This window comes from Pecten maximus, chromosome 9 (assembly GCF_902652985.1).
Source record: "Pecten maximus chromosome 9, xPecMax1.1, whole genome shotgun sequence".
Classification (NCBI taxonomy): Eukaryota; Metazoa; Mollusca; class Bivalvia; order Pectinida; family Pectinidae; genus Pecten; species Pecten maximus.
In genome coordinates, this window is record NC_047023.1 from 20,900,351 (window position 1) to 20,920,037 (window position 19,687).

Consider the following 19,687-nt stretch of genomic DNA (forward strand, 5'->3'; position numbering starts at 1 on the left):
AACTACAACAACCTTTATATAATATGCGCTGACTGTTTCGACAGATCAAGTCAATGTTTTATAGAAACAGCTGCCTCATTTAGACGCTTTTGGATTAGCCTCGTGTTACATACGGGTATTTATGAAGGTGCCAAATCGTAATGTCAAATAGACGTCAACTACGACGCCATTTTTGTAACGCATGCTGGCTTGCGGGTGCATTTCTGAGAATGGTTCCCGCCCTAATTGATTGTTGTTTGGTTGTTCAAACTAAATACCCACGTGCTTGATTGTTTCGTTCACTAAATAATTGTGTAATGTGGACGTCGGTGTTTTTGGGTCAGTTAAATGTTTTGCTTGACAATGTTTTCTTCAGGCAGAACTCTGGATGCAATGCCTTCTATCATGATAATGAGGCCTCTATCTGTCAATTCATTGGGCCCCGGGTCCTCCCGCCTGCTGGAGACACTACTTGTAATACAGGAGAGAATGTTTAATCTAGTAAAGCTGATCGTAGATGTTTTTTTGGTCAATCAATCAGGAATATGTGCTTAAGGGACAAAAATCATGAAGTATTTGTCGATAAAAGCTTCCATTAGCCATTACGTAATCGGGTCGATCTATTGCCACCGAGCTACATAACGCCAAACGGTTTACGACTTTTAATTCTCAAAACGACAATCAAGGCATGCAGATATAACTATTGAATTATTAGGGTTAATAAATTGTGGTTTTAAATAGTTACGTCAGTGAAATGTGACAGTTTCTTGCGATGGGATGGGGGTATGTGAATTAGAAATATGTTTGCCAGTATCAGTTGAAGTGAGACAAATGGTCCCAGTGTTACATACGACGTAAATCTCTGTGTAGATAAAATGTAATTTTAATCTTATTTCATAATGACTGATGCACGATGCGTTTTCAAGTTTCAGATACATGTATATGTGCGCAGTCCATTGCTCGCGGTACCGCGTTTTTGACCTTGAGATTTATCCTTGTACAAAATATAAATAAATGCATCGTGTGTTCCTCGCGGATCCATGAGAGTCCCGTAGAGGTAAACTCTGCCACGTGCAGCATGATGCTTCATAATTACACTGCCGTGCCATTGATGAAAAAACAGACACCAGACCTCATGGGAAGATTTAGTGAAGACGACCCATTACACATTACAAATATTAATCTGAGGAACATGTATGCCCTCGCACGAATATGTATTTAAGGAAGACTTGAGCCCACGTGCAAAGATATTTGAGGATGATGGCCGACCTCGCCTGGATGTGGTTTTATAATGTCTGTGGTATATTTGTATCACACGCCCTCAACTCTTTAATATATTATACAAATATGTCATAGTTGTCTGTGCAATAGTCCAGAATGTTTGACACGAGGCACTGGTAACCGACCGCTGTTTAGTCCAGAATGTTTGACCCTCGGTACTGGTAATCGACCGCTGTTCTATCGTGCAATAGACCATCGGTCGATTACCAGTACCTCATGTCAAATATTCTGGACTATTGCACAGACACCCATGATATACTTGTTGCATTACATAATCGCTAAAACACACTTAGAATCACTGAAATCTAGACTTTCTTGTAGACCAATAAGTCGCCATGACTGTCGTCTGGCAGTGTTGACATCTGAGTGACTAAGACGTTTAAAAGGGTAGGACTAAATTTCGAAACGTCATAGTGTTCAATAGTTCGCACGTGACCGTGCAATAGTCATTTTAGCCGTGCAATAGTTCATAATATACCTTATGATAGTTTCGGTTTCTGGTTATTGACATCTGGTGTGTATTAATAAAATGTATTAAATAAAAAAGATGATGTTATGTGGAACTCTTTTCTGTTTTCTACCTGAAGTTGACAACCTCTCCGGCCAAATTGGGATCGGCTTGTTTGCTATTCCATTTGTTCCGTTTGTGGGTATAACGTCCAACGGATGAAGATAATGGTTTTTTAAGTAGTATAAAGAAAAAGGTATTGTCAAAATGTATATCTGTAGAAATAGTCTTCTTAATAGTATATTAAAAAAACTTAGGTGAAGACATGCCCTTGAAAAATGGGACCACTGACGAGCAAATTTCCCATCACACCGCTAGGCACAGTAACAAGACACCCCAACTCGTCACAATATTAACACCAACATGAGATTGGAACGACAAACAAATAGCAACTATTGAAAATTTTATAGACCATGGTTAGTCTCGGTCTGGAGACAGGATCCATAACTTCCCTCGCTTGGACGGGCGCTCAACACCAAGGTCAAAAGTTACGTATCGCCAAGTAAGGCGTGAGGACAAGAAAAGTAATTGGGAAATAGAGAAATGGCAGATCTTAAATATTTCAATGTCGACAGAAGATTTATTTGGTTCCTTCGCGACGCCAAACGGAAGCCGCGACGGCAATTCTGCAGAGAAATACTCTTGTTATTATCTGACCTGCAGGGACGATATCAAAAAAGACACCAGACATTGAACTTATTTGTGACCTAATGGCCATATACAAATGTAATAAACTACACAAAACAGGAGATTATTGGTTGGATGGATATCCTGTATATCTTGTACATTTGTTTGCCCTCAAATGTCTGCCATCCTTGTATAATTAACAACCTGTAAGGATGGGTTTTCCGACTCTCTACCCGTCTCCAGGTCCCGTGGTTAATTTTTCTAGTGCAACCACGTGTCAGTCACGGTTTGTGACGAGTCACGGGTCCCCGAACTCCATATTGACATCAGTTGCGCTCCACTACCACGTGGCTCTCTCTTCATTAATATTACTGTACCTAACGGCCGTTTTATTTCCGCAGTGAGTCCCATGTATAACGTTTGAATGCGTAATATCGAGAAAATGTTACTAAAGTAACAATGTTACTGTTTAACCTTTGTTTAGCTGTCAATCAGCAGTGTCGCGTGTCTCTCTAAACACATCTACTCGCACCGCACGTATGAATATTGAATGAACAAACACGCCTTTTTGTAATGTAAACCGTTTCTGTGACGTCTCTTTTTGAAATATGGACACGTACGAGTTTTGTAATAATGCACGGTCTTATGGGTATAGATAGGTACCCTTTGTGCATCGTCGGCTGTGTAATGCACGCGCTATTGGTACTAACGATGCGACATTATGACATGTCGCCAGGTTCATGCCATTACGCCTTATTAACGTTCGTTGCAAATTGCCCTTCTGGAAACGGGCACCATTGATCTAGAGCTTTACGATATTGTATAGGCAGCCTTTTGTCTGGCACGTGTCGATGTGCAGTGATTAATTATATGGATAGTGTCGGGATCAGCTGATGAGGCAAGTTATGGACATCCACTTCCGGAATAATTTTACTAAGACGTATATATCACATACGTAAAAGATATACATGTACGTCTCTGCCTGCCCGGTGATCAGGATGAACTAACGAACCTATGTAGTAGTGAAATAGAATATTGTGTTAAAAGTTAGATGTAGGTAGAGCTGTACGGCTGATAAACCACATATCACGCATGCGTGAACATATTAGTATACTAATAAGTCGTTTACCGTGTGTTCATTGCATGTACTGTAGTAATTATCGCTGTGAACTGGTACTACATTGCATTGACATGCGGTCATTACTCCATGAACAACACGACACAATTTGTATGCTTTTTTTAAAGATCCTAGTAACACCTAAAGTCATATGGATACAGACACATAATGCAGTCGCCCCACACGTTAGCCTGTTAAAGAGCGAATCAAGTGTGTCCTTTGAATCGAATCTACAGAGTTTATTATGTAAATGTACTCTTAGAATAAATATCAGCTGGTTTATCATGTGTGTTTTATACCTGTAAACGGGTGTATAGAACGGACACGTGTGTTACTATGTGTATGTGAAAACGTGGGAACACAGGTGCTAGATATAGCGGGCATCAAATATAGCTTTACATTGTAAACTAGACGTAAGCTACATTGTTATTACAGATCATCAGTGACGGGATCTGTACAAAATTACAGGGGACTGTCACCCTTGATCACGACTGTACCTAGCGATGCGTGACTTCCTCCCCATCACGGGCCGTGTCTAGTGAAGCTGTACCTGGCGGTGTGTGACTTCCTCCCCATCACGGGCCGTGTCTAGTGAAGCTGTACCTGGCGGTGTGTGACTTCCTCCCCATCACGGGCCGTGTCTAGTGAAGCTGTACCTGGCGGTGTGTGACTTCCTCCCCATCACGGGCCGTGTCTAGTGAAGCTGTACCTGGCGGTGTGTGACTTCCTCCCCATCACGGGCCGTGTCTAGTGAAGCTGTACCTGGCGGTGTGTGACTTCCTCCCCATCACGGGCCGTGTCTAGTGAAGCTGTACCTGGCGGTGTGTGACTTCCTCCCCATCACGGGCCGTGTCTAGTGAAGCTGTACCTGGCGGTGTGTGACCTCCTCCCCATCACGGGCCGTGTCTAGTCAAGCTGTACCTGGCGGCGTGACTTCCTGTCAGTCGTGTCTAATGAAGCTCAATGACTAAAGCTGTACATCAGTAATATAGCCAACCGTAATGTTTGAATGGGCACAATGTTCCTGATTAGTTTTGGGCCGGAGTTCCATTTCCGGGTCCTCTGGACATTGTATACCGTCCGTCACTGAAATTGTCATGTCTCTGGACCAATCAGAGGACTAAAAATAGCTCTACATAGAACCTTAATTATCTTCTTGTTTGTAGAGAAGCGAAAGACCGGTTTACTGTGGACACTGGACAAATTACTTTCCATCCTTTAAGAGACTGGAGTATAAATGAAAAAGAACTGTAGAGTCGTTTAATCAACGGAACCTGGAAATTGGACAACAAAGGCATGACGTCACAGTTCCGGTGTAGACTAGACAACAGAAGTTTAGCATGATAAAGCCGCATTATTTTTATGAAGCACGGTTACGTGGCTATGGTTCATTGAGTATGAAGTATGTACTAGATAATGTCGACTATATTTTGTATTTACATATTGAATGTTGTATAAATAGAGCGATTAAAAGACCCTCAAGGCTTGTGGATGTTATTGCGTTTTATCACACACACACACACACATATATAGCGCTTATGTAAGTGATACTGACGGCCCTCTGTAACTCATCGGGAGTTATCTTATAAAGATATCATTAAAATGAAATATAAATGAATTCCGAATATTTTACATTGTGTCGTGGCATTTAACTCTGGAAAACATGGTACTAAACAAATACACATAAACGTAACAAAAATATTTAAATATAGATATATTTGCATCGCGTTACTGACGTCAATCCGCCTCCGATCCCGCTCGACACCAACACCTACCTAAACTGACAAACACATAATAGACTATAGCTACTCTGCCTTGAACGGCGGACCGACGTACAATGTAAGGTATGTGTGATACTAAATTTGGTTTTGTTTAGCACAACTGCGGATTATATTACAGATTCATGTCATTATGACGTCACCAAATAATTTAGTCGCGATTACCGGATGCACACAGTATTGCTTCATAACAGTTACAGAAATCAAAGTACGTATTTCCTATATGAAGCTAGAGACTTTCAACTGACAACTGACAACTGAAGCTTCAAAGCATGCCATTGTATTTAGGTAGAGACATACAATTTAGCAATGTCGTCATACTAACGGCGTTTAATGAACGCATGCTTATTCAGTATACAGAAGATATACACTATCACACGATGTCATTCCGGTTATGACTTTGTTATATAATATCGTACACATGGTGTCACATCCGGTTATGACTTTGTTATGTAATATCGTACACATGATGTCACATCCGGTTATGACTTTGTTATATAATATCGTACACATGATGTCACATCCGGTTATGACTTCGTTATATGATATCGTACACATGATGTCACATCCGGTTTTGACTTTGTTATATAAATATCGTACACACGATGTCACGTCCGGTTATGACTTTGTTATATGATATCGTACACATGATGTCACCCGTTTTTTTGGGTTTTTTTTTTTTTTTTACATAATATCGTACACACGATGGCACGTCCTGGTTCGAACCGGATCACACAACAGAGCTACAGATTTAAAAACGTGACGTTCCACACATAATGCTCTTTAAATAACACGTTGCGCAATACATGTGCATGTGTATCGCAGTAGTTTATAAAGCTATCTGATTTTCCGATTACAAAGGCTAAACGTTTAAACAGCTGATAAGCATATACGTAATTCAATAAGAAGGGAAAACAAACAGCATCGTTTGCCAAATTAAATGTCCATTGAACGAGTAAAAAAGAGATCCGAATTAAAGGAAACCCTATGCCGAGGCTGCCAGCGATAGGGTTTTCACTGTGCTCGGCTGGTAAAGTCGCTAAGCAGTATTAGTCGAGAAGCAGTGTATAATTTCTTTGTGGTAAGTTAAACCTGCCCAGTATTTCGATCGTCTCAGCAGGAGGAGGGACAGCTTGTTGAAGGCTAGCCATTACATGTTGATAGATGCTTCCGTGCATTTTCAAGATCACGCGCTTTTAATTGGAGTCTAATCGACAAGTTTGGTGTTGCATGGTGTATTTCCTTTATTGATTTCGAAAGTATGTCGCTTTTACAACGTTAGTTTTTAAGTGTTCAAGTTGACCAAGCATGTCTTTATCACTCACCTGGAACCTGCAATGGATTGTTTGAAGTTTAATTCCTCCAGTAAGACATTGCATCAAACAAAACACCAGTTAATAATTTACTTCGTCGCTCCATGTGTTTTCATTCATAAATAATGCGGAGGACGTCACGCCTCCTGCTCCAAACATGTTCGAACGCGATGCTTATAACGGAATTATTGAGGAAATTGCGACTGTGTATTGAAGGTTAATAGTGTGGATGTTAGGCGATTGTGACGTGGATCTTCCTTGACAAATTTCAAGGGAGGGAGAGAGCCCACAGCGGGAGGGACGAGGGGAGGGACATATAAGGAGAGAGAGACAAGAGAAGGGACATTCTGCTTCAGTAACACAAGTAAAACAATGACTGATGGAGAAATGTGTGAGATGTATTAAATAATTCCGCTGTCACGGACCCTGTATACGGTAGGTAGGTCAGACGCATAGTCTTAATAATCAATAATAAGATCATGTCTTTGATACGACTGATCCAGAATTTATATAGGACCTAGGTAGAGTTAGGGCTTGTGATTGTTGCTTCGGGGATAATACGGAGTCTGTGATGAATAAAGGTAAAAGGAGAATGCAGGTAAATCTCGCATCATACTTGCCTAGTGAAGAATATGTTTAAAGACACAGCGTCTACACAGGTTTAATTAAAGTAGCATCATTATCAAAGTCTGTCTGTATAGTATTAATTGGTTAACTGATTCATTTTATGATGCACAAGGGGTTCGGAATAATTCGGATATCGTAATTATTCCAGATAAACATGGCTTCTCGATATGGTCTATTATCGGATTATGTCTAGTCTCAACTTTATGGTCCCAATGCCTGTTCCGGTTAACAGTTTCATTCTATTTCCTGTTCCGGTGTGGGTCGACACTAGTGATGTGCATGTTTCCGTATAGCGGTGTCATAAGAGATGTGCATAGTTTATTGGAGTCAGGTTGTACACGTTTCGCCAGCTGTGGCAAAATAGTAATGACGTCTGATGATATGATTCCATTTCTGTGTGAAATGTACAATATATACATGTACAATGTATATTACAGCGTTCTGGTTTTATAATGCTGGATCTATTTCACCTTACACTGATGTACTCATACAGGGATAATCACGTGACAAAGATCGCGTGCTTGTGAACCAGGTTCGGGTTTTTGTTTGTAAGTTTATTCCGCATTCGGGAGAGTATTTTATCTAAAGTACACGTAATGTCGCTCACTCCAAACAGACTCCCGGACCGCCCAGCGATTGATCCGCGAGCCCGGGAAGCCTCCCTCGCTCCACGGTCTACTATACATGGAAAAGCTATGCGCTCATTTTACTTTAATGTGGAAAGGATGAGAAAATGTCATATTGTGTATGATGAATGCACGTGTTTTTAATTGGAAAGGCATTACGTGAGGGGTCGTTTACGTACAGGGAAGAGCGCGGTACCCTGCGTGATATGCAGGATTCAAAACAGAAAGGTTTCACCAACTCACTTCTCAATCAGCAGACCTACATGATCAATTTAACCATCTAAGTTCGTACAGGTCACAACTAATTACGTCCTTTTTCACAGGAACACTGGTGCGACCGATGATGGCTGTCCTTAGAAAGTGGTGTTTGATGTGAACTCCAAGAGAAATCCGATACGGAGGCTGGGCCTGGAAGTATTTTAAACAGGACATTCCGTGTCGGATAAAACGATGGGAACGTTCGAGGAGACTACGGTGCAGGACGTTATATACCTTGTACCTATGTAGAGGACTACTTGTTTATGGGTAAGTACCGTACACACAGTTATAAACCACGAACAGATTTAACAAGACAGTATAACAAGGTATTTATTCTAATATTTTGTCGACATGATGAGCTTGAGACCTGGTCCTATAAATGTCTAAGAAAATCTAACGAAGGAGAATAAAGGTAGTCAAAAACTTGATAGACATTCGTCTCCTCTCAATGAATGTCGGAGTAAATATTCTCTCATTGAACATAGGGGTAAATATTCTCTCATTGAACATAGGGGTAAATATTCTCTCATTGAACATAGGGGTAAATATTCCCTCACTGAGCACTGGAGAAAGTGTTCTCTCATTGAACCCGAGTAAACATTCTCGCATTGAACTAGAGTAAATGTTCTCTCATTAAATATATATATACCCCATTGGGGAGCACTGGTCTACTTCCCGAAAACATCTCTGAACGTTTTTGTGTAGCTATTTCCTCTCTCATATCGACATCTCTGAACGTCGTTGTTTAGCTCTGGTTTCACTCCTGTCAACATCTCTGAACGTCGTTGTTTAGCTCTGGTTTCCCTCCTGTCAACATCTCTGAACGTCGTTGTTTAGCTCTGGTTTCCCTCCTGTCAACATCTCTGAACGTCATTCCCTTATCTCTGAATCATCATATTGAGAGCTGTCCCCAGTCTAGGCCTACCCTTGTTTGGAGCTGGCCTCTTGTGATTAAATTTCCCTGTTCGCTACTCCATTCAAAATCCCTGTATACATTATTTGTACACTGACTCATCCTTGCATTACAGGTGTAATTTGTGATGTGCATGTTACACGTGTATTACATGGCCCTGTCACGCTAGCAGCTGTCATCCAGTCGAGAGTTTGAGTCATTAGCAGAATTGGTGGAACATTAAATGTGCAATTTATCAGGATTCATACCAGTAATAAGCTGGTAGTTCTACTTGTCAATGTACCGGTCTTCTTAAGTCTGTAGTACTTCATGTCAATTTACTGGTGTTAAGTCTGTAGTACTTCATGTCAATTGACTGGTCTTAAGTATATAGTCCTCCGTGCCAATTAACTGGTACATATTATGTGTGTAGTACTTCGTGTCAATTAAGTGGTGTTAAGTCTGTACTACTCCGTGCCAATTAACTGGTACATATTATGAGTGTAGTACTTCGTGTCAATTAAGTGGTGTTAAGTCTGTACTACTCCGTGCCAATTAACTGGTACATATTATGTGTGTAGTACTTCGTGTCAATTAAGTGGTGTTAAGTCTGTACTACTCCGTGCCAATTAACTGGTACATATTATGTGTGTAGTACTTCGTGTCAATTAAGTGGTGTTAAGTCTGTAGTACTCCGTGCCAATTAAGTGGTCTTAAGTATGTAGTACTCTGTGCCAATTAACTGGTCTTAAGTCTGTAGTACACCGTGCCAATTAACTGGTCTTAAGTCTGTAGTACTCCGTGCCAATTAACTGGTCTTAAGTCTGTAGTACTCCGTGCCAATTAACTGGTCTTAAGTATGTAGTCCTCCGTGCCAATTAACTGGTGTTAAGTCTGTAGTAGTCCTTGTCAGTTTACCGATCTTAAGCCTGTAGTACATTATGCCAATTAAGTGGTGTCAAGTCTGTAGAACTTCGTGCCAATTAAGTTGGTCTTAAGTACATACTACTAAATTTCAATTTACTGTTAGTAAGCTTGCAGTAATCCATGTATTTCACTGTTAGTAAGCTTGCAGTAATTCATGTAATGCATTGTTAGTAAGCTTGCAGTAATCCATGTAATTCATTGTTAGTAAGCTTGCAGTAATCCATGTAGCAGTAATTCATGTAATGCATTGTTAGTAAGCTTGCAGTAATCCATGTAATGTATTGTTAGTAAGCTTGCAGTAATCCATGTAATGTATTGTTAGTAAGCTTGCAGTAATCCATGTAATGTATTGTTAGTAAGCTTGCAGTAAGTAAATCATGTAAACAGTGAGATATACATGTAATAATGAATATAATTCTCTGTTTTCTTTGGCTAAACTCTGTCAGAATGTCTAAGTTTGGTGTCAGGGCAGGAGGAAAATCGGGCAACCTTCTATTGTATACGTATGCAGAGTCCGCTTTATTCCATTCTGTGTTGCTATAAATGAACATGACATGTCATAAACATTGAAATATAAACATTACGTTGATGTTTATAATTTGTCGTTCGTGGTACATGGAAAGAACGCCTAACGCGTCATTTATAAGTAAGGGGTTCACATGAGAACTGTTTGTTTATTTGTTGAGTGTATCGTCCCGTGAACAGCCATGGTCATTTTAGGTGGGGTCTCATTGTAGTAGTTGGTGGCTACCTCACTGAACAACAAGCGAGAGGTCCGTCGCATGCCATCCAGAACAATTAGGGTAAAGTGTCGTGCCCATTGACACAACTAAGACAGCACAGACAAGCCCGTTTCTCACCTTCTCGAGAAACAAAAACTGACACGTGTAAAGCGTCGAGCCACGCAACTCGGATATTCACCTGGGTAACGTGCACGTGACCGACTGAGCTATCGCGGCCCCACGAATGAGAACGGATGTCGAGGATAAAACAACGAACGAAAAGTAAACACAGAAAGAAAAGAGTAGACATGGAGTAACAATTAGACAAGGTGTCTGTTCAATGTCGTATTATATGGCAATACGGACAAAAATCCAATAATCCGTAAGGGGTCCAATCTAAGTCATCTCCCACAGCCAACCTAATTACAGTGGGGTATAGGACATGCCTTATTAGTTGTCTCTCCAATGTCACCTTATATTGGAATACATTTCTTAACCAGCCCGACCCTGTAGGGGGCCTACAATTAGTCACCTCGTATGACATGCGGCGAGATACAGCTGTTTTTTCCCTGCTCCTACTCACGTTCTGTCAGTCCGTGTCATTCAGCTTGGTTACAAAGGAAAATAACATGTTACAAAGTCGGAGGGCTGTATTTATTTTTATTATATACATTTACATGACTAGTATTGCTTCGTGCAATGTATTCTTTAAAAAATGATGTAAAATCAATGTTAAACTACAACCACATTAGTTTTAATGGGGTGGTTTATGTATGAAACGCATCATATTCCTAATGTTTACAAGGACATGGTCCTACCTTTTAGTTTTTACTTCTGTGACTTTCCATAAAGTTACATAACTGACATACGTATCAGTATTTACACTTTGAACAGGTGTGCACCGGATATGACGTAGAGTTCAGTGTAGATCTAACATATCTCTTATCTAGACAGCGGTGTGAGATCGGACCTTACAGGATAAGGGCGGATAGTATTCTCGTGTTTCATGTCCCTTTTGTCAAAGGAAGAGAAAGTGTAGCACCATCTGTCGGACGGTGTTAAAACTAACCGCTCTTACATGTTGAAAAAGCCATGTAAAATTAGACTCCACCGTACGCACCAATTCAATAGATTGGAGACAAAACCCACTTCTGTGTTGCGTGAGAGTTGAATTTTTAGGTTGCACATGTAATGCACCTTGTACATTGTATACAGCTATATGTTTTGAGGAGGGTGGTTCATGGTTCAAAGGAGTTAACAGCTGCAGGCATGGGACGTGGTTAGCAGTATTTAGGTAGTATACAAGGTTTAAAGCGACTGTAACTGTAACAGGCCGTATTCGGAAATATTACCAGGCGTAATAATTCTTAAAAATATATAATAACGCCAAGACTTTCCTTTAATCACAGAAGTTAAAGGTGTTCTCTACTGTGTTTGTAAATATATTGTACCTAAATAAGTGCAAAACAATAAAATCAGAATGTGTAGGACCTCCAAGGAGGCATGTTCCCGCGCTACGCAGACTCATCACGCGCACCCACGTGACTGCATTCGGATTTTTTTTCCGTGTAACATTTTTTTACAAAACACTAATAGAGTGTTTTAAAACCAGTAAACATATATTCATGAAAAAAACAATCTACGGTATACGCTGGTGTTTCGCTAAATCTTAAACCCGTTTTACTATGTATAACAAGAAAACACTGTTAAATGATTATGGAATATACAGTAACAGTCGCTTAAAGGAGGTAAATGAGTATGAAATATACAGTTATAGTCGTTTTAAGGAGGTAAATGAGTATGATATTTACAGTAACAGTCGCTTTAAGGAGGAAAATGAGTATGACATATACAGTTACAGTCGCTTTAATGAGGAGCTATAATGTAGTGTTATCCCTTTATCTTAAATGGACCGGATAACTTTCCGGAATGATAATTATTTATTTCAGCATTCCCGACCAGTGATACCATTATATATAACAGTAACGGTCGCAAGAGATTTTACACAAAGCAAAGTGAGTTTGCATCTGAACCATGTAACATAAAGAGAGAAAAAATATTGAAAAGGAACACAAGTCTCGTGTCAATTAGCCAACTTTTTTTAGCGTATCATTAAGTTTAACACAGTGTCGCAATATTAGCACATCAAAATCATTTTTATATGATCACTCTTATAATATATAGAAATCAATTTCAGCGTAATCGAATTTTAGTGCAATGCTTAAATAAAAGAGTACGGAAATATCATTATATGTAAAGTATGATACAGCCCTCAATGAGCAACATCATCAGAAATTGCGTTCATGAATTTAATTAATGGGATCAGTGTAACTTTGGCGCTTTACCTTGTATAACCTACGACCAGTGTTCGGAAACAAACATTTTGGTAACGATAGGATGTTCCAGGAATATTGATTGCACTGACAATACGGAGCGTCAGTCCTATAGATTCAGAATTTAAATATACAATTATTTTTTAGGGTTGAGCTATATTGCAGTGAGCGTCGTGATAGATCTATATTACTTTCGTCTGAAATGCCATAAGCGATGAAAAATGTCGTTTAATCACGAGATAACATCTTTTCTCAATACGATCGTATCCGCCACCTGGTTGTGCATATACTATGTACAGTATTTGATGCCGTTGTTTAGAAAACTCATCTATAAGGAACTGAAAACAGTAGCGAGACAGATCTAAACATTAGACCCTCTTCGTGGTTACTGATATCAGGCGATGTTCTGATAAATCTTAAATCATAAATACTTTATATAACTTCGAACACTTCTTATCAATCATCGGATGTTTAAGGTTTTCATTTTCAAAAATTCAGTTTTTGACATCATGCATCGATCCATATTCAACGATCGAAAAATCAAAACATTAGATATTGTATTAAATATTTCTAGTTATAGATGATGGGATATAGAAATAAACTGAAAAGATTATACCATGTAACAGACACACAGGAAATTCTCCTTGATGGTATCTTTGTAAATCTTTAAATATTTTTGTGTATTTTCAATTTACGCAGCTGCAGTATCAGCCACACCGTTTGGCTTGTTACAGACATTACCGAAGGCTGTTTCTACCACAATAAGTGGATGTTAATCAACTCCAAAGGCATGCAATAATCATTATAGCTGCTGAATAACATTCATTAGTTATTTTCCAAAGTTATTAAACAAAAATAACTAACGCTTGTGAAAGAAAAATACCCTATACAACCACCACCCGTTGCGTAACCTCTATATATATGACTGGTAAACATGTCCACGAGGAAACTCAACAGAGAGCTGAGTTTACATATAGGTCATCTAAATGTTATTTATATAAATTCGTTGTAGACAGCTTTATATTGCAATTTTACCAAACAAAGTCTACTCCTGTTGCGCATTGATACTCTCATCGCATAATCTTTATATAGAAGGCCGGTACCGTAATACCGCAAGGGCGAATGGGATATGTCGTTATTGTAACCAAATCCAATTAGAGGACGAGTTTCATTTTGTTCTTATTTGTCCACTATATGTTGATATTCATAAAAGGCTCATTAAAAAAGTATTACTGGAACCGTCCTTCTTCATTCAAACTTTCCCAACTGCTAACTGTACGTAATAAAAGAGAACCATGTAACTTTGGATAGTTTTTGCAATCAAGCTGGTTAATACGGTGAAGATTCCAACCTTTGTTAAAGATCAATATCCTATTTGTACGTGTTTATCTCCCGTTATACATATTGTTTGGCCCATCCCCTAACAATTCTTACAAATTGTTTATTTGCTGTTGAAAATAATGTTTCTTGTACTTAACTCCAGTTTTACATACGGCTTTGTCAATCCTCAGACTCCTTATGAATTGTATCACCAGTTACGACTATTGTTTTGTCTATCTCCTAACTTACATATTGTATATATGTAGTTGGAATTGGTGTTTCTATGTACATACTTATGAGCCGTAAGGCTTCAAGTTGAATAAATAGTGAACTATTGAACAGACAGGTTTGACTATAATTAAATACGACTGTAGCCATATCGATCTTGGCCATTATGATCTGACCTACTTCAGCAACATGCATGTTTTTTTACCCCATTAGTAAAAGAAAAGTAGCTGTGTGGCTTCCCAGCCCAGCACATGGCTTCTGTAGTTACAGTTTCCACTTCCGTTTGTACAAATGTCTCCCAACATCACATGCTGAGCAGTAAAGTTCCGCTCTGCCATGTATGCATCTGATCGAACTGTAAATATCAATAGCCGATGAGTAATACGGCTTTTCGTATAGAGTTTGTGTGGATTGAGTATTCGTGGTCAGAGTATTCAGCTGACAGTTTGAAGTGTTTCGGTCGTTATAAGAATTGATGACTCAGTGTTTCCCGTCCACATCAAACTCAATGTATTACCTTAGTTTTTATTACATTTAAGCCAACTCATCATATTTGTTTCATAACGCCGTTCGTGGGCACCAGTCGACAGTCGACGGACCAATGTGATTCCCCGAGAAGTGTCACGTACGCACATGCAAGCAGCGTTTCGCTAAGAAAACATATAAAAACGGGGCAAAGATACACTGATCAGATATCAGGAGGAATCGATGGTTCTATGGGCATAGTAACAACGATTTCCAAACTAGGAGATTCTGTCTCATTTTCTCTTTCTCTCGATCGATCGGTCGAAGGAAGGGGAGTGTCAAAAGTTGTAAAAACTTGTGTTCAATTCTTTTGTAGATATGTATTTGCAATGAAATACAATGCATGTTTCAACTAAAAAGCAACTAGTTTTGTACGCGCCATTCGCCTGAGGACAATGACATGCACAAACAACCTTGATCGATATATAAAGATTAAGATGACGTTGTTGACATTTTAAACCAAACCTGTTGTTTGTTTTCGTGTCTATTAGGATTAAATTGAGTTAATGTTTCTGTGAATCAATAAATGAGATCTCGGTTTATCCCGATGGAGTCCCACGGTCTCACACGTGTGATAGTGCGCTCACGACATCGGCGGTCTGTGTAGAGAAAAGAGGGCAAGGAGGGGGTTGATGAAATAGTTCTCTCCCTGGCGAATACTCCAATTTGATGATTCGACGAAATTTTAAATCAATTGTGATCACCATAATGTACTTTTGTCAAATATAGGCTCTTAGTTCTGTTTCATTCGCTATGATTGTGTTAACGTGGAATGTGTTAAGCCGGTACATTAGTAAGAGGTAGTCAAGTATAATTTATAAAGCTGTCACACAAAAAGGCTATTTTTGAAAGAAAAGTTGGAAACTGCTGTCGACAAAGGTGTGGGTATTGGTTTTTGTGACGTCAAATAATTGTCATTAATCAAATAATTGTCGTTAATCAATCGTTGATTAATTCAACTATGTATATGGCGTCATAAACATTAAGATATTGATGGTTTTTGACGAGAGCGTAATTAAATATCTAGTCGTTTACGGAGCCAGGCATGGTGTTTCCCATACTGATAGTGTTATGGCAACAAACTTACAAAGGAATATACATTTAATTTAATTTTCACGGATTTCATTGGCAATAACATGTCGATTTTGTGAATATATTACCACCCACTGAAAGCTGCTCACGCCATAGAGTTGACTGGGCATGCGCCGGCTAGCAACAATTCGACAAGTCATTACACGTGCCAGTGTCAGGCTCCATGATTGGATAGAACCTTTATTAATACGCCGTGTGCAAAACCGGAAGTAGTATTACAAATACAAAACATCGACAATATATTTTTTCGGATAATTGCAAACAATGGGAAAGTAGTCTCTAATAACAGGTTTCAATTGGCCAACATACGTATCATATGTGAATATCAGATCTATGTTACAGTGGCAGAAGTAACAGGGAAATTGTTGTCGCCGATCTGATTGCCCTTGGGTTTTTTCTTTATCAAATAACAGAAATTTATTACCATAGAAACAAAACTTGATGTCATAATGTAATGTTCCCTCATCGTAAAAAAGAGGCAAATTCCATTTGGAAACCAGCAACCTAATTACCCTTCACCTGCGGGATATATTGTATCATCTGCAGTAACGTTGTTGACTCAATTTAGTGTAACTGTTGTCTGGTAAAGCTTTTCTTGTCGATCATGCATGTATCTACCCTATATATACATGGAACACGATATCCGATAGAATCAAGTCATTCCTACTCGGGGTTATCGCCCTTTGCCCTCAATGTCAGAGGAATTAACGGTAACTCTTGGCCAAGATCGATTACCTACACTTTACCGAGATAACCTTCTTTGTTGTTCTGAAGTTTTGAAGTGGATTCTCATAATTACCACATAACTCATGAATTGTTAATTCAATTTTATCTGTTTGTCATTGTAAAATAATGTAGGAAGAAAAAGCAAGTATCTATAATATCATTTATAATAGTATTTCCTTTTACGTTTCAGATCAGCGTATTTCGTTTTGTCCTTGGAGTGACCTCAACAGACATGGTGTGTAGCGGTCAAATGAACTTTGCAGGAAACAGTGGCATCACATCAAATCTTTGTGTGAATGATGTTCGGACATGCGCAGACTCAACAGAATATTCACGTACAATCACGTGACAAACAGGTTAAGGATATGGTGAAAAAGATGGTATTAAATTTGGAGCATCTCCAAGGTAACCTACAACAAGTAGTCAGCGATCTCAGAACACTGGTGGAACAGATAGATTCTGTTACTACGAAAATTGACAAAACGTACGGCACAAAATGGCGACGCGAGGAAAAACCACTATCATCCAAAACTGCGCGTTCACCATCAAATATCCCTAAAAGAACAGATGACGTTAAGCGTGACCTTCTACGTGTAGAGGAAACGAGAGCGTGTGACGCATCTCCTGACCTTGACCTTTCTTATTTACAAATCACCCCAGGTGAGCACCGGTCAAGGTGGGGTAGATCATTAGTGTTTTCTGACCCTTTGAATATCTCTAGCAATGCCGAACGAACACCAAAACGGTCCTTGTCTTTAGGTACCGATATGGGTGACTACGCAGGCGCACCATTACTTGATCTACTACAGCACGAATCCGCCTGTATCGTACCCCACCCGGCGCCAAAACGTTCCATATCTGTCAACACGGATATGACTGACAATAGCGGCGTGTCTGTTCAGACCTGCATTCCTGTACCTGTTGCTAGGTGTTTCGCGCAAATCAAACACGACGTTGTTGAGGAGGAAATGTCAAAGCAGAGACCGGAAATAGATATTACTCCTGAATCAAAATCCTCCGGAGAAAACATCGTGTGTAAACCTGAAATAACGGTAGATATAACGCCGGGCGAAGTGACTACTGAATTATTTGGTTTCGGGGCCGAGGCAAGTGGTAACAGCGCCTCTGGGGGAGGGATACCTTACGATTTGTTGAACTCAAAGATCGTCAATGTTGACAGCTCGAGCGAGCATGGTTCGTACAGCACCGAGGACTATGACGGTATGTACGAGCGGTTGATGGAGAACGAACTCGAGAACATGTCGGCGTCATCAGATTGTACGGACCTTACGGAGTCGTCCGAGTACAACATGGACCTAGGTAGTCTGGACAAGAGTGACACTACCAGTTTCTCAGACGATATCGAGGTTCGATACGACCGTGACATTAATACATGGACGTCATACACTTTGGCACATATGAACAGCTCCGCGAGAAGTTCCGATAGCTGTCTTTCGGAAACTCCTTCAGATATACTAAATGACAATACTCAGGCAACTGTTATGTATGGAAATATGATATTTTCAGACCAGCTGGTGGTTCTTAACTCCCGGAAACACCGGCGTAAACGAGTCCAGAGGGATCACATTGTGAATAATGCTGTTGATATACCATAATCACGTCCTAGTCTTGTGCTTCTGTCGTGAAATTGTCCCTTTCTTATCATTCTTTCTCAAAGGGAAGAGTGATATCAGTTATATTTTGAAGAATATGTTGTCATTTTTGTGCAATTTCGTATGGATTTTTCAGAAATATTTAAATAATCTAACTGTGAATGTCCAGAGAGTCTATCTATGGCCTGATATAACCGGGCTTTAGGTATGCCGTTACGAAGGGAGTAGACACATAGCGGTTGGCATACAAATTTGTCGTACTTAAGATGTATTCCATTCGATTTAATATTGGATCGATCTGAGAAGAATGTTATTAAGACAATTATATGCCATTATCGGTTCTCTATAGGATTGTTAACACTTGTATGGAGACATACTTGTGACATTAGCAATCATTGGATTCTGTTATTGAGGATCACGCTCGTTCGGAAATCTTCGGTATCCATCGAATAAATTTGTGTAGAAACAGGTTAGTATTTTGTGTTGTCGATCCTAGACCATTTACCCAAGTACCAGATGATTTGTAACAAATGGCTGTGTGGTGTTGGCCACCTTTAGATCGATAGTCGGGCCTGACTGAGTCATGGCCGCACGCGAAATCATTCTCAATATTACCATATTTAGACTGAAACGAAAACAACAATTGGAGTCATGTTCAAAACTGATGGTTTTATAGGGTTGTTCGTTTTGACATATACAATATGATACCGAGTTTGGTATATATACCACGCGGTTTCATGTGTGGCTTATAGCACGTGTCGTCGTGTTGAGTTTATTTAACACGCCTCTACTATATGTAATTTATATAAAGGTAACATGTTCATTCACTTATTTCCGTGGAATTCACTTAGGTGTGTTTTAGTCCCGTGTGTTAGTCTGGGAACTAAAACATCACTATTGACTTTTTAAAAACAACAACCTGCACGTGGGTGTTTCCATCGATCCAATCAGGCAAGAGGTGGGCGGAGCTTGTTACTGAATATCCCTTCTGTTGCCAAGCGACGCGTGAAGTGGGTGGAGCTTCTCATTGAACTCGTTGTCATTTGTCAAGCGACGCTAAAAGTGGGCAGAGCTTGTTACCGAACACGCCTTCTTTGTGCTGACGCCAGTGTCTCCTTTTTTTGGAGCTGTCACTGTTTTCTGAATTAGATGAACGCGATTCAAAAGATACTGGAGCAAACAAAAACGTCGAAGT

At 39.6% G+C, this 19,687-nt stretch overlaps 1 protein-coding gene across 6 annotated transcripts in view; it reads left to right on the forward strand.

The window, feature by feature from the left end:
• LOC117334501 overlaps positions 1–18,961 on the forward strand; it is a 38,401-nt gene extending 19,440 nt beyond the window's left edge. For 3 of the 6 annotated variants that reach the window (XM_033894161.1, XM_033894160.1, XM_033894157.1), the window contains exons 2-3: positions 8,180–8,381; positions 17,070–18,961. In XM_033894161.1, the coding sequence (XP_033750052.1) occupies positions 17,176–18,495 (1,320 nt within the window). In that variant the 5' untranslated portion in view covers positions 8,180–8,381; positions 17,070–17,175 and the 3' untranslated portion in view covers positions 18,496–18,961. Of the gene's footprint in view, positions 1–6,355; positions 6,372–6,398; positions 7,043–8,179; positions 8,382–17,069 lie in introns of those variants that run through there. The other 3 variants (XM_033894162.1, XM_033894159.1, XM_033894156.1) reach the window with 3 other exon arrangements.
• The last annotated feature ends 726 nt before the right edge of the window (positions 18,962–19,687 follow it).